This window comes from Falco cherrug, chromosome 3 (assembly GCF_023634085.1).
Source record: "Falco cherrug isolate bFalChe1 chromosome 3, bFalChe1.pri, whole genome shotgun sequence".
In the NCBI taxonomy this organism is placed as follows: domain Eukaryota; kingdom Metazoa; phylum Chordata; class Aves; order Falconiformes; family Falconidae; genus Falco; species Falco cherrug.
The window spans coordinates 62,279,209-62,295,559 of record NC_073699.1 but is presented as its reverse complement, the minus strand read 5'-3'; the positions used below and the strand labels follow the sequence as shown (position 1 = coordinate 62,295,559).

Below are 16,351 nucleotides of genomic sequence, written 5' to 3'. Positions count from 1 at the left end.
CCATGCAGATACACAATGAAAGATATTTGGATTCATTAACTCTCTGTTGCTTTTCCTCTTCCTTAGATAACATCATCAAGAGGATATTTAATATCTTGAAGTTCACTTGGGTCCTTTTCCTGGCAACATTAGACAGTTTTACAGCTTGGCTTAATTCCATCTCAAGAGAACACATCGATATCTCCACTGTGCTAAGAATCGAGCGCTGTATGCTGACCAGGGAGATTAAGAAGGTAATGCCTTTGGTCTTTTTTGTCTGCTTATGCCATTTCCAGCTCAGTGAAAAATGAAAGGTTGTCTTTTCAGATCACTGTGTTAAGGAGAAAAATTATAAAAATCTCACTTATACGTGCAATTTAAAAATAGGTCTGAACTCCTTTTACTGCTTGCTGTTTTATAAATATATAAATAATAAATTACTCAATTTATTATTTGGACACAAAACAAGTTATTATAAAAATAACTCTTTGAGACATTGATATGAGGATTTGGCTGAAACACTCCTGTGATAAGGTGTGGTTTTGAGAGACTGGGAGAGATTCAAGTAGAGAAGAGAAGATGTGCATGTTAAACAGCTCAAAAACTACCTCAGTCTGCATATTTCAGTCTTTCTGTAGACTAGCTTGCCTTGGAAATGACTGACCACATACAGGAGTAATTTTCTTCACTTTCATTGAAGCTATGTGGTCCTCCATGAGCTACTTATATATTAGTAAAATCCATTATTATCGAAGATTAATGTTAGTAGTGTAACTGGAAATGTATCTGGATCTTCAAAATGCAAGTAAGTGATACCTTGAAGTTGGATAAAGCTCTTATTTTAAGCACAGCTGGTTTTAGGTATGTCACTAGCTACCCAAAAGCTAGAAACCTGGCGTAAAAGCCTCAGTTTTAGTTCTTTCCACCTTTTGTTAAAAGCTGCAGCCTGTCTCTGAGATAATAAGTTGAAAAGGTCAACAACACATGGGTACTCTTGACCTTAATAAAGCCCCGTATTGCTGGGACACCATCGACATCTGCTGACACAATAAGCAGAATAGCTCAGGAGGTTGGAGAGGCAGGCTTTCCTGGTCAGATGGAATCCATACCCAGTCTGGCCAGGAGGCGCTGGGCACAAAGACGGCTGCTTCATTGTTAGTGTTTCATTACTGTTATTTTCGCCAAGGTGTCCTATAGTAAGTGGATAATAATAGCAACAGCAATTAAATAAGTAAATAAACGTGGCATATACAGAGTAAATCCTTCTTCAGAATATGTTCAATATGTTCCAGCTTCTGGCAATGGGTAGTGTAGAGCACCCTAAACCAGAAATTGCATCTGGATCATTGTGTTTAATAATGCCAAGGAATCTATATTCTTGGAGTTTGGCTAGTAGCTTTTAAATCTATTTTTAATGTTGGCTTTCAGAAGATCCTACAATATGGAGTTTTGTAGAGTCATTCCATACTGTGTGTTGAAGAGCAGTTCCTCTTGTTCATTTTAAACCCACTTCCTGATTGTTTTGGGGTTTCCTGTAGGTCAGAGATGTATCCCGTTTTCCTCTACTATTCCCAATTGTATAAATCTGCATGGAGTCTTCTCAGTCATTGTCTTGCAAGTAAAAAGTCCTTTCTTTTAGCTTCTCTCACATGGAATCCATCCTGTGCCTCTGGTCATCTTAACTGTCCTTCATATGATTTCCAGTTTTAATATGACCGTATTAAGACTGGATATAGAGAACGACACACCATTTTAAAGGCATGGGTGAATCACAGATTTATACAGGAGTATGATGTGTTTTCTTTTGCTTTCCTAGTAAGATTTAACAGTCAAGCTCCTTTGATTTTTAGTGAATGCTGCCTATTTTCAGGGGACTATACACTCTCAGTCCAAGACTTTTAAGGCTAACAAAAGCTGAAATAAAGCCTGTCATGCTGTATATGCAGTTTAGGTTATTTTTCCCATTGCATTTCTTGCCATTTTTTCCCCAAGTCACTCAGTTTTATCAAGTTTGTCAGTAGTACCTTAGTCAACTGTACACTTGAATATGCCAGATAATTTTTTTTTCATGTGCAAACTTTATCACATCACTATTTTCTTCCTTACACAGATTATTTCTGAATATGCTGGACAGTAAAACTACTTGGGGGAACCAGTCAATTACTTTCTTCCTTTGTAAAGAAAAAGTATTGTTTGTGCCTCTTATCTCCGGTCTTATAACAGAGGATAAGTATAATAGATGTAGTCCGCTTTATTTCATGACCACTTAATTTCTTACAAGGGTCACTCAGGATCACTCCTGAAGCCATTTTTAAGGACTGGTGTTACCTTCTCCTCCCCTGGCACTGTTTCATCTGTTGTCTGCTGCAGAGCTCTTGGGTCAGCCCCTTCCACTCAGTGCTCAGTTTAATGTTTTGTTCTCGGACTTGTCTTTTAAAAAATAATTACTCCAATCATTCCATGGAGTTCAAGTTATTCCACTGGGAACATCAGTGACTTTTTCTGCTTTGAAGAGGGATGCAAAAGATTCAGTCTTTTCTTGTCCTGATGCCATAACTCCCTTACACCTTTTTATGCCTTGATCACCTGTTGATACTCTGGCTTTCTGGCAGTTGATTCTTGTAATATTCTTGAAAATGGTTTTGTTATCAGATATATATTTTTTATTTTAGCAAGTTACTTCTCAGCATCTCTTTTGGTTCAAGTTTGCTGAAGTTTTACATTTAACTGTAGAAAGTTCATTCTTGTTTGTTTTTCCTCATGACTTTCACTTACTGAAGGACATTTTTTTGCTTCTTCCTCCTGGTCTTTTCCATTCTGGTGACTTTGTGTGTGCCTGCAGGCTCTTTTGTGATGTTTACCTATTCCATATGACTACATTTGAAAATGAACTTGTGTTATTGTACATCGTTATTCTGATGGCATCTTCTGTAATCTTCCTTAATATTTAACAGGCACTAGTGCACTCCTGGTTTGATGATCACAAATCAAGCCTTCATATTATACTTTTTCAGTATTAATTGGTTCAAGTCCACCCACAGAAACTCTGTGACAATCCTGGTACAGTGAATTTATTTAATTTGTTAGACTTTATGTTTTTTGAACCATACCACCTTTTTCTCAAACTGTCTTCTATTCCATCCTTCCTGTAAAATCTGTTCTGTGATAGTACAGTATTGTAGTGATATTTTCGCCCCAGGTCACACAGGACTTACATATCCTTACTGAAAATCACATGATTCCTTCTCCCCACCCCTGAGTTTTCAGTTTTAACATTTATGCAGAAGCCAGGCTAACTGCCTTTTTATAGCCTTTACTTATTTGGGACCTTATTTTGATCATTCTTTGCTACTTCTCACATCAACTTTATTCAGTTTTTCATAGCCTTTGTTCCCAATTTATTTATTTATTTCATGTTGCCAGCAGCCTGGTGCTATTTTGATTACAGTAGAGCCCATATGTACTTGGATACTGCTATATCCCGCTTCAATCCTAAATCCTCTGGTACTAGGGACCCTTTAAAGTATTTCCCCTTAGTCATTTACCTTTAAACTTCAGATATATTTCTAGGATCTTTCTCACCTCTTCTGTGAAATATTGGTACTATGAACATCAGAATCATCAGTTCCTCCACAGCATCCCCAGGTCTCTGTAGCAGCCCCATGCCTGTCATCGCTGCCCAAGAAAGGAGCCTCTCACTGCAAGCATCATGGTGACATGTTTCTTTGTTCAATGTGGAGCTGGGAACAGTTAACTTGATATATGAAGTTCCTTTGGTCTTTCTTCCAGCTACAGAAGAACCTGAAACTGAGTCCTCCATCAGTTGTGGGCCACTTTTGCTGTCACAGCTCTTGTCCTTTATTCCAGGCCTGCAGCTGAGCTAGAATGTAGCATGTGCCGTAATTTCAGAGTCAGGCTGTTGTAATGGTACAAACATTTATTACTGCAGAAGCAACACAGTTTGTATACAAACAAAACTATTTAAAACCCTGAGTTTCAGATTTTGTTCTTAAGATATTTTTTTCTTCAGATTTTGAAAATTTTAGATTTGGGGTAGTGTAGAGGACCAGACTTGAAATAATAGTAACTAATAATATTAATAAAGGAAATATGGGCAGTATTTTTGTGTGCTTTTATTATTTTAGCTGGGAAAAGTCCTTGCATAAGGCTTCACTGTAAGTCTCACTGTTCAAGTGCAGCAATCTTCTCTCTCAGTGTATCTTCTGAAGTCAATGCAACTGCTAGGGAAATGGTTGGATGTGTTTCCGTCTAAACTGGAATTCTCAGGAATTCTCGTGTGACACACCTTTAGACTTCTGATTGTAATGTCATAGCCAGAAAGACTTGATTCTGTGCCCAGATCTGGGCTGACAGTTAATAAAACCACCCTTTCATGAACTTGCTTGATCTTGAAGTCACAGGGAAAGAGTAAAGGTCTTCAGTGTATTTTTCAGTTTTCCAACTCTATCCATACTTCATGAATAAATACTTATTTTGGGACACTAATGACAATCTAGAACAGTTTGTACATGACCTGTTGGGTTTTGGTGTGGTTTTTTTCTGTTTAAAACAACTGCTACTGACCATTAATAAGATGTATGATTTGTTCTTAGAGTCAGTGAAGCTATCTGAAAGAGATATCTCAAAAGTTGCTGGAGTACAGGTTGAGTCATGGTCCCAGCCCACACCTCATTTTCACGCTGAATGATCTGCAGTCCACCTGGCAGAGTTTTCTTGGCTATATATAGGCTGAAACTGCTTGCATTGCTCCAGTTTTGCTTGAAAAGCCAGCTCTTTGTGCCATGGTAATTTAAGTCAGAATCTGACTTGCACTCTGAAAAGGAATTACTAGTGGGAGGTTATTATTCACTAGGAAACTGTTTTCACAGTTCTTAGTCCATTCCTTGCCAAATAACAGAAGAAACCAGTTCCTTGAAGAATATACCTCCCCCCTACCATGTCCCTCTATGTCTACTCTCTTCCACAGGGAAATGTTCCAACACGGGAGAGCATCCATATGTATTACCAGAACCACATGATGAAACTTTCAAAGGAGTCAGGACTGGACTCAGTTGATAAAAATCCTGGTCAAGCTTCTGGTTTGCAAGCACCTGAAAGAATGGATAGTTTAGATTCAGCAGCTTCTCGTGACAGTATCTCCAGGTACCGATTTAATTTTATTTTGTTAAAGATAGAGGGATCATGCAGTAGATGTAATTTTAGATAATGTCTAAGTACTGATGAACTTTCTAATTGATGTTGAATCCACTTTTTCATTTATCCATGCCATTTTAGTAGTAAAAACTCAGCTTCACGTTAGTATTCCTCTGCAGGTGGGTTCAGTTGTTGGACTAACTCCTTTTCCACTGCATGACTACCCTGCTGCTTTCTCTTTCCCCTAGAATTAGGAGTTATTGACAGGGGTTCCAATCTTGTAAAAAGTAATGGAAAATAAGAGCCTCTTAAGGGTGCTTTATGGGATACTGTTTTGTGAATTCAGGCGTGGAGTTTGGGGAACGTTCATTCATTGTAAATATTTTGTCTTTGTAAAATAAATTGTTGTCTGTTGCCCACAAATCAAAAAAGGCTTTGCACTGAGAGAGGTTATGGATTTGAGAGAACAAAATCATACACACCCTGTCATACACACGGGGCAAAGATCATCTGAAGAGCCTGGTGTCCAAACTACTATGATTACAGTCCAGCAGAGCTACACGGTTTGTGGATCAAATACCCATACTTGTTCAGGAAAATTGCCTTCCTCATCCTTTTCTGAGGACAGATGCCATCAAGTCATTTGCCAAAACTACTGCATGCTCCTACTTCTCCATGCACAGAGGCAAACACATTAACTTCCTTCTCTTATAGAGACAGCCTGTTCCCACCATGTCCTTTATGTTCTTCACTTTTAAGATACTACAGAAGTTGTCCAACATGAGGGGGAAAAGGGAGGGAGGGCTTTGGAAATCCAGCTGTTTCATAATCCATTGCATTCTGCTCTCTTGTTCTCTGAAGTGTGGAAGTATCATATTGTTTGATACTCTCAGCAAACTCAGTAGCTGCTGTGTACAGTAAAATTATGCTTAGCTTTTACTAATGACATATGGGTAGATGTTAGCAGGCTGAAAATAATGAGGGCTTGTCTTCTTTTCTGATGTTACTGAAAAACAAGTGTAAGAGAGTACCTGTGAGTACTATGCTTCAACAAAATATTCACAAATTGCTCCTCAGGGTGAGCACTGGCCTTTGAGAGGTTCACTCCAGTAAAAAAAAAAAAAAAAAACAAAACCGAGCAAATCTTCCTTGATGGCTAGCTACCCAACTAAGAAACACCTTTGTGTTTTGTCTCAAAGTTTTACAGGAGTCAGATGACGTGAGAAAAATGTAAAGCCAAATTATATTACCACCTTACCTGGAGCCACTTGGGTATTTGCAGGGCAGAATTTAACTCCACAAAGTTTGGTCTCACCTAAAGAAGGAATAGTAGTATCCATCTGCTTTCATTAAATAGTTTTTTGATCACAGTATTTACTATTGATGGAAGAAGTTATCATTATTATACAACCACGTTAGCAAGAACTTTGACTAAAAGCAAAGGGAAGCCATTTCCAAAGTAAATTCTAAAAAAGAAAGACAAATATTGGAGCTTACATGTGTAAATTCTGCCTCTTTGATGAGATGGTATCAAGTGCTGAGCTACACTTGTGTCTTTTTTTTCGGAATAACCACCCATTTGTCATCCTGCTTTGAGCATACTTACACATTTAAAATCTCTTTCCAAACTCAGAGAATTCAGTGATTCTGTGGAGCTGCTTTGCAACAGAAAAAGTTAGATCTTTCACATGCATTACTGTCGTTGCCATTTCCTTAGAAGATGTCACAGGACCTATAGCAAAGGCAGGATTATGACTGATTTCTCTAATCTCAAATTCTCCTTCTGGTAATGAACAATCAAATATTCTTGCACTGAGAGTATTTACAAATTGTACACATCTGCTATAATAATAATAATGACCTGTAATTAGAGGAAGCAAAAATGGGTCTGTTGGTGGAATGATAATGCCATCTGGTTATTGGGGCACCCTTGCATGTCTCTTCCTGGGATTACAAAAGTGCTTATGAGCTTTTTTAGAAAAGTGAAATTTCTTTAAACTCTATGTGAGTTTGAGCGATTTTTTTTTTAATTGCCCAAACAAGAGAAGGAGACATCTTGCATTTCAAAGTAATGATTTCCAGTAATTATAAAAGCAAGTAATTAAATCTAAAGCACCCCTGTGATCATGGATCTAGGACTGCAATGGAAAACTTTCATGAAGGGGCAGAAAGTTTCTAACCAGCATTCTGGTTATCCTTCTTTGATTGCCCTACACAATATTCTGTAGTGGCAATTAGATCCAGGAGTAGGATGGGCCTGTGTGGAAGTACACAGGGCTGCAGAGGCACAGAAGCTATTCCAGTACAGTAATACATATTCCTCAGTACTCAGCACAGGAGTTACTGTAGGTGTCTGCTCAGTACTCTGACCACTGTCTTTTCAGAGAACAACCTTCCTGACCAGTTGCAGGAACCGCACATTTCTTCTGAAGTTCAGGGCTGACCCTTGTAAGTCTTATTGAGGGATGTTGTTCTTATCCTAGATAAAGCTCTAAAAAGAGTTTGCAGAGTATCCTTTGTGGGATTTTCTCTTTTACCAGGGCTATCATTGATTCTCAGTCATTTTTCTGTGCAATAGCTAGAGGTGTAATGAGGTATTTGTAATGTAATTGGTTTCTCTTTATGTATGAATACTCTTACATATCCTAAAGGTGAAGTGCAGAGTTCATATGGGCCAGGAAGAGACAAGTGATGTTGATCTTTAACAAGCACTTTGAGGAGCACCACCTAAAGGGATAGGAAGTTAGCATGGTAGAACATTCGCTGCTGTTTGTTTCCATGTGACTGATGAACTGCTTATTACGTTAAACAGCTTGTGAATTTCAGTAACATGGTTGGGAACTTACTAAAACTGGTTGGCTGCCTTTATGGGGCTTTGCCTATAATTATGAATAACAGCTAGATGAAGATCCTAAGTCAGATTTCAGGATATCCAAGGTTTTGTATCCAGTTCAGTTTGTATTCATTTTTGTACATCACAAATAGTGTATTCAGTTCCCAACTCTACCTTTGTGTAGGCTTTTGTAGGAGCTGCAGCTGGGAGCCCCTGGCCCTCCTGTAAGAGTGAACATGCAAGTGCAGTCAGGGTGTTTATGGACACCACTTTTCATCTGTGCTTCCCTCACCAGATGGGTGAATAGGCAGGGAGTACTGGAGAGGTAACGTTTACCTTGGGAGGCAGAGGAGAGGACGAAATGAAAGTCCCAGTTTGGTGTGGGATCTGAGTCTGATTTAGGAGGCTGAATGATAGGAAATGTTTGGGATTTCTGCTTACAGGTGTGGGGAGTACAGTACTTTACAAAGGTAATGCCAGTCAGTGACTAGCCTACAGACAGAAAAAAATCTAGAAAAATTTGTAAGTCATCACTTAGACTAATAAACTCTCTGGGAAGGGTAAATTTGTTTAGAAAAAGGAAGTCATAAAGTAAGAAATTTCCCGCTCACCAAGGATAAAAACATCTCTGCTATATATATCCCCATTTGAAATGGATACCTGATCAACTTTATGTAAAATACTTGAATTCAGGGCTTTTAATGAACACTCAATTTTAAGTATCTAGTCCTTGAATGATTACAAAAAGCTAATGCTTTTCAAGGTCTCCAGAGACACAAATCTGAAAAGTCACTCAGGAAGATATGCTTGGATTAAATTTATGTGATAGTCAATGACTGAGTCAACATCAGATTTGCCAAGTGTAAATCTCTGCACTTTATTGGTGTTCTCATTTCCTCCATGTTCGGAAGCATGCTGCTAAAGTACATAAAGAATATACAGACTGTGCTACAGGTGTCATCTCATACACATCTCCTGAAAGTCAAGGATACAGAGCAGCTGCTCAGTCAATAATTCTTCTGATGATTCATTCTTCATTTAAAACAGCTTTAAACCAGATTATGGCAGGGACTCCATCTGGGCAAATGTTTTTATGTGTTGGGATTAATGTATGTTTTTTCTTTGATTTTTCTGGGACCTGGGTCAGAACTTACATGTTTTGCAGGGCAGCTGGCATATGTTTCTTCCATTGAAAATGTATGAATGGGCAAGTACAACTTTTGATTTCAACAGCTGCTCTGCTTAAGGCCCTTGGAAGGTTCCCTTTGAACTATGTCTGCATTTAAAATACTTCAACACCTTATTAAGAGGTGTTGCTCTTGAAAAGAATAAACTCAGCCCTTGAGATGTAAAATATCATGGATAACATTGTGGCACACAGGCAGAAAGGTAATCTGCAAAACTGGATTGCCTACTTGCTGCCATCTCCTTATATTTTAGCACCAAAGCCTCACAAAACCTGGCTGTTCTCCGCAGGTATATGTGCAAAGGGACACCTCCTCTCTCATGACCCCCTGGCGTCAGTAACTCAGAGCTCCGACTGATTTCCATGCTGCTGAATCAAGCCTCTAGGGTGGACCTCCTGTTCCTAAAGGAAGCAGCATTTGCTGGTTCATCAGAACCCTGTGCCATGCAGACAGCCCTCCAGGTCTTGTCTGGAGGATGCTTGTGTGCCTTTGCACACACATTGAAATAATGAAGTGGCTTTTAAAGGGTCTTGGCCAAATGAACTGGCAGGACAGAGGTGCCCCTGCCATTAATACTGTTTAAGGAAAGTATTTCACAATACCTTTGGTATCTTGGTAATACTTTTCTTCTATTCAAAGACCGAAGTGTGCTTTTAGCCTCACCCCATTCTGTCAGAGGCGATCAGTGAGTGCAGGCCTAAGAATAACTGCTTCCTTGCTCCATGTATTTCACTGTTTTCCTCCTCAATTTTCTTAAGGCAATAATTGCAAACTGTCCCTTCATGCCACCAGGGTTTTTTCCTCACTTCAAGCTAGCAAGACCAAAGTAACACAGAAAACGCCATTGCCCTTCCCTTCTGACCTCTTTCCCAATTCTTTGTGCCCCTGGACAAACATAATGCTTCTCAAGGAAGCAAATCCCCTGTTGCCACTGCTCAGGTGTAACACAGATGGACTCAAAGAAGAAAAGTAGGGTGTGAATCCTGCATTTTGGGTCCTTTCTTCTCTCATTCTATCTGAAAGACTCAGACAGGTCATTGCATGTGTTAAAACACCAGTTACCTCAAATTATTTCATAGACATCTGTGTTTTCGAAAGATTTTTACAGGAGAAATAATTTTTACCTACCATATGTCATTAATGTATTTGCTTCTTTCCTGTTACTGTTATATGCTTGTATTTAATTATGTACATCCTTTCTCATAACTCGTCCAGTTCTTCTCTCCAGTAACACAGAAATGCTCAATGTATGGTGTATGTCTCTGGTGCCCTGTTGTATTGATAAGTGAAAGGAGATAAGGGTTTATTATATCTGTTCTTTCAAGAGATGCGTGTTACCAATTTTGAAATAGTTTAAAGCTGTGATTGAAATAAATGAAATCTTCTGGAAATAATAATCAGGATTTACTACTAAATATCAAAATAAAAGCCATCCCATGCAGAGCAGGTTATATTTAGCATGCATCTACTGGCTAAGTAACTTACCCTATTTGGCTCTTTGGTTTGGAAAGAGGATTAGCCAATGTCTGACAGCTATTTTTCTATTTGTGGAATATAAGCTTATTCAGTTTTAAGAGCTCTTTTAGGAAATTGGCTTGTACCTGTGTAAAAATTCAGCACAGTATATCATTAATAAAATAGAATTAGTCCAGAGGAGGTCACTTCCCAAAACATTTCTGTGGAATTTGGAAACTTAGGGGGGAGCAAAGAAAATGAAACCTCCTCACGTATGTAAGTTGGTGCTCCTGGAAAGCGTGTAGAGCATTGTGTTGATTTCATATCACTTTAAGTAGTAAAAAGGTGGGGTTTAGCCTTCTATAGCCCCTATATGAATACGACCATGAGAAATCTGTGCATAGCAATGTATTTACATGGTGACTCTGAATAAATCCTTATCTTCTCTCTGAACGTTTTCTCTCTGTGTCAGTGTTTTGCTGCATGGCAAGCATATTTGTTTACTGAACCATGTGTATAGTAATATCATTTGTATTTAACACTGTCTTTATAACTGTTTGCGCTGCTAGCTGCTACACTGAAGCAACCATGCTGTTCTCAAGGCAGTCAACCCTTGATGATTTAGATGGACCAGACACTGTTCCTAAAACAAGTGAGCGCGCTCGACCTAGGCTTCGTAAAATGCAGAGCATGGATATGTCCTCCTCATCAGCTGACAGTGGCAGTATAGTGTCAAGGTGCTTAACTCATGCATGCTTTGTTCACTCATTTACCCATACCATTATACTTACTGCAGTGTACATAAATTTGCATTTGCAGATACGTGGTGTACAGAGTGGTTTGCATGGTTAATGGAAGCTTTACTCCCTTCTGTGTTGTGGCACAATTCTGAGGTTCAAAGTCAGGGTCATAATGTAGGACTCACTTGCTGTTTCACTTGTTACTCTGGTTTTTGTTTTGGTTTGTTTTTCATCCTTAATTCATATATTTTTAAAAGTTCTTCCGTTACATTATGCTGGCTGTCTAAAACCAGGCTAAAGTCTGTGTTTATTCAGTTAGAAAAGAGTCTGATTTTCTGAGTTATCAAGCTGATGGTTGTTCATATTAGAATCGGAAGCTGGAAGTGAAGTTTCTCAGCTAATCAGTTATCCTAAATATGGACTTCAATGTCTAATTTTAGAAACTAAGATAGGCAGTTGGCCTTGTTCTTTCAGTTTTTAGTTTCCCCTGTATAGGAAAGATTGCTGAATATGTTTTCATTACTTTACCATTGATTTACAGTCTGTGAGGTGTTAGAATTAAAAAAAGGGGAAACAGCTATGAAAAGATAAAGAATAATATCAATATCCAGTGCAAGAGAGAACTATTCAGACCCATTTGCTCACTTTTTAGCAGGTAACACCCAGAGTTTTATATGACATTGGGAAACAGTGTATCAACTAGTGTTATAAATAAGAAATTTTATGGCATATTAGATCATTCTTTTTCAGCATTTAAAGTGTTTTACAAATTTTTGGTGTTGATTGGTTTTGAAATGATGGGATTTTGTGCTTTTGTGCATTTTAACCAGAATGAGTGCTACCATGACTCATCGAAACACACATCCTAACAATAGAGTAGTGTTACATGTTCTAATTAAAAGTCTGCTAGAAATAAAGTGATCTAAGGTAGCCACAATAAGTTCAGAAGCGATGTAAAAGAAAAAGAGATGGAACTTCATTTTTAGTTTCAGCAGGAGATGGTAGGGCCAGCTGGCTTTGCCAGTGCCAGTTTTCTGTAAAAGATCATACTTCAGGTGAAAACATGGCCCCATTCATTTCACAGGAGCTATGTGAAACCTGGTTTTATCCCTGTTGAGATACAAGAATATGCAGCCAACAAAAGACTATTGCCTGTTGTCTAACTTATGGAGAAGGACTGGAATGGAGGCTAAAAAGAGGAAGAGTGATGTTTGAGGGGAGAGGTGAAGAAATACTTGTGAAGGATTAAAAGGGTGAAAGCAAAGCCAAGACAATATTTTTCAAATTACGGTGTCCAGATTCCCATCTGGAGTCATCAGGCTGCGTGAATTTACATCAGTTGAGATTGTTGCAGAGCACAGAGCATTAAGAGAGAAAATGCTTATGTAGTGATGCATTCAGCTCTGGGGCCACCATCATAAGGACATGGACCTGTTGTAGACAGTCCAGAAGAGGGCCACAAAGATGACCAGAGGGCCGGAGCACCTCTCGTATGAAGACAGGCTGAGAGAGTTGGGGTTGTTCAGCCTAGAGAAGAGAAGATTCCAGGGAGACCTTGTAGTGACAATCCAGTACCTAAAGGGGACTTACAAGAAAGCTGGAGAAGGACTTCTTACAAGGGCATGTAGCGATAGGACAAGGGAGAATGGCTTTAAACTGAAAGAGAGTAGATTTAGGTTAGATATATGGAAGAAATGCTTTACTTTGAGGGTGGCGAGGCACTGGGCCAGGTTGCCCAGAGAAGCCGTGGATGCCCCATCCCTGGAAGTGTTTAAGGCCAGGCTGGATGGGGCTTTGAGCAACCTGGTCTAGTGGAAGGTGTCCCTGCCCATGGGAGAAGCTAGATGATCTTTAAAGTCCCTTTCAACCCAAACCGTTCTATGATTCTGTGACTGCACGCAAAACTGAGAATAACCAAGGTGAACAAGCAGAGAACTGAACAGAGTGAATAAGAACAATTGAAAAAGAAAATAGGTACATAGAGAAGAAAAGCAGGCAGGTAAGTTAAAATGAAGACTGTATGGAAGAACATAGGGCAATCTAAAGGTAAGCAAGATACCCTGTTCCTGGAACAGTTTTGTAATCTAGATTGTATTTCTCCATGTTAGCAATTTATTTGTTCTTTTATTTGGAATCAGAATTGATGTGTGTGTTAAGCTCATGTTCCAGTTGTATAAAGCATCCATACGGTGGTGGTGAAATGCACCATGTTTAGAAAGAACCCAATGGCTGCCTGTCATTAACCATGGAGCATGCTTTAAGTAGATGTAACAGTAAGTCCTGATTCTGGTCAGAATGTGTTTGAACTACTTTCAGAAAGTTAGTGTAGTTTCTCTTGATGATGATATTAGTTTGCCCTTTGCTGGTGTGAGAGTGAATCACTGTGAGTTCACTGGGACATCGTTTAGGGTAATCTGTGTGAGAGGAGATCACAATGATACATTTTCTACCGGATTTCATGAACTGTGAAGGCCTGGGAATGTGATGGGGTTGCTCAGCTGTCTACGTAAAGGTACAATTAACAAACTTTGCCTGGTGGTGAGCCTGTTAAGCCTCAACTCCCTCTCTCTCCATTCATCCCCAACAGTGAACCTACACAGGTCACCATGCTCTACTCTCGTCAGGGGACAACAGAAACCATTGAGGAGGTAGAAGGGGAGCATGAAGAGGAAGGAGCTCATCCTGCATCAAGGCCGGAGGAAGAGGAGGTGGAAGATTATAGCCTGGGTTCAGAAGGAGCTGCGTATACTCCTGATACAGATGTGCCGTTGTACTCCACCGTGGATAGCAATGCAGAAGCTCCACCTTCCTATAGCAAAGCTGTCAGCTTTGAACACCTTCCCTTTGGCTCCCCAGATGACTCAGCTGGTAAAAGCCTCATGATGGTGAGCCCAGACGACAGTCGGACAGACAAACTTAACGATACGATACTCCCTCCATTGACACACGAGCTAACGGCTAGTGAGCTGCTTCTCAACAAGTAAGGACCTTCAACAGGGAAAAATTCTTGGTCCCAGTCTGTGAAGTTTTGTCATTTACTTTGGGATTTTTGTCTTAGAACTAGCTTACAGTTTCTGATACAGACCTTGTGCTAAGTTTGATTTAAGGGAAGAAGTTAATTCCCTGTGCAGCTGTTCTAATTACAGATTTCTAAAATTATTCAAATAAATGTTGGAAAGAATCTCCACTTCATCCCTAGATACCATCCCTAATTGTTCCAATTAGCATCAGATTTCTGTGCTGCAATTGTCATGGGGTCAAGGGCTTTTCTAAACATCCCTTGTGGAGAGGGCTTCTCTTCTCTAGGCATCTGTGATTTCAAATAAGTTTCCTCCAGGGCTCTCTGGGAAAATGTTTCTACTTTAATTATTTTTGATTACTGTAAAGGAAACTCTGACCTTTGGCAGAGCTTTTCTCTAAGCCAGTAGGAGCTGAGGACTATGCAGAGAGACCACCTAGCTAAGTAGTTTCATAAGGCTTGCTCCTCTTTTCGCCTCTCAGGCACTCTGCTCAGTAGCACAACCAGCACGGAGGTGGGGATGGTGCTCCTGCTCTTCTTCCTCTGCTTTCTGGCCTAACTCAGCTAAGGGAGAGCTTCCTTGAGTGCAAGGATGAAATCTTAAACTGTAGAAATGCCTTTCAGCCTGACTGCTAGAGAGAGAGAGGCTGTGTGGATCTGACTTTGTAGATGCAATGTCTTTTCTTCTGGTTTTCCATAGTCATTTTTGCTTTTTTGTGAGACCCCTTCTCAGGCCAGGGCACTCTTTATGAAAATCAAAGTGAATTGTGAATGTATGTGAAAGTCATGTAATGATTTCTTGCTGCCTTTTGTATTTATTTGAATTAGGTAAAGGGGAGAAGATCGGGCTCATCTAATGCTCAAGGGCAGTTATTACACTCTAATCTTATGTCAGAGGACTATTCATAATGTACATCTCCTGATGGACCTCTGGAGTTTCTCCAAATTCTCATCTCTATTGATAAATCAGATATGAATCCAGACAGGGCCACACCAGCATGGTGTGATTTACATGAGATATATGGGTTTGGCAACTGTAGGAAAGCAGTACTGGTAGAAGTTCTTAGGCCAAGCCAACTCTCTGGATAAATTAAAAACCAGCAGAACAGTGCTTCTAGTTATTTTGCCTGAAATTCTTGTTTTCTGAGCTTAGAATAAGGCTATTTGGTTATAGTAGCAAATCCTATCTTTTTTCCCTTTTTTTTTTTTTTAATTGAACTCCACAGCATGATTTTATAGTTTTTCAAAAGGAAAAATAGTGATTTAAAAAGCAGCTTTTGTGAAATGAATTTTCATTTAATTTATGGTGCTCACTCCTCACAGGATGTTTCATGATGACGAGCTGGAGGAGTCAGAGAAGTTCTATGTTGGTCAGCCTCGAGTCTTGCTTCTTATTTATGCCCTGTACAATACGCTGGTGGCTCGATCAGAAATGGTGTGCTATTTTGTGATCATTCTTAACCACATGATCTCTGCCTCCATGATAACTCTGGTGCTTCCCATCCTTATATTCCTTTGGGCCATGCTATCTGTTCCTCGGCCAAGCAAACGTTTCTGGATGACAGCCATTGTCTACACTGAGGTATGCTACTGTTTTTTTCAACCCCACATCTAACAGAAAAGTTAAGTTGTAAGCTTTGCATGGTTGCTTTTCTGGATTTGATGTCTAGGATCAGGGGCCTTTGGACCTTCATATTAGTATAAGTATTTGCTAAAGTCCTCAGCAACTTCGGTGGTATGAAATGGTCTCATTTATGTTTTTCTTAATTGAAATGAGCAATAGTCTTCCTGGCATGTAAAGCAGTTATCACAAGAACAGAGCATCTGCAAACAGCTACCATGTAATTGCTAATCAAGAGACAATATACACTGCTTGCAGTATCTCAGGTACCACTGAACATCGTCTTCTGGTAAATGTTGATTGACTTTATTACTGAGGAAATGTGAACTGTTATTCCTCTGTAGCAATGAATGTACTTGTTTA

At 39.4% G+C, this 16,351-nt stretch overlaps 1 protein-coding gene across 17 annotated transcripts in view; it reads left to right on the top strand.

The window, feature by feature from the left end:
* The window catches only part of PIEZO2 (piezo type mechanosensitive ion channel component 2), a 315,029-nt gene that overhangs the window by 278,052 nt on the left and 20,626 nt on the right, over window positions 1-16,351 (top strand). For 13 of the 17 annotated variants that reach the window (XM_055705165.1, XM_055705169.1, XM_055705178.1 and 10 more), the window contains 5 exons: window positions 67-233; window positions 4,967-5,142; window positions 11,178-11,345; window positions 13,936-14,328; window positions 15,691-15,949. In XM_055705165.1, the coding sequence (XP_055561140.1) occupies window positions 67-233; window positions 4,967-5,142; window positions 11,178-11,345; window positions 13,936-14,328; window positions 15,691-15,949 (1,163 nt within the window). The remainder of the gene's footprint in view (window positions 1-66; window positions 234-4,966; window positions 5,143-11,177; window positions 11,346-13,935; window positions 14,329-15,690; window positions 15,950-16,351) is intronic. The other 4 variants (XM_055705177.1, XM_055705176.1, XM_055705175.1 and 1 more) reach the window with 1 other exon arrangement.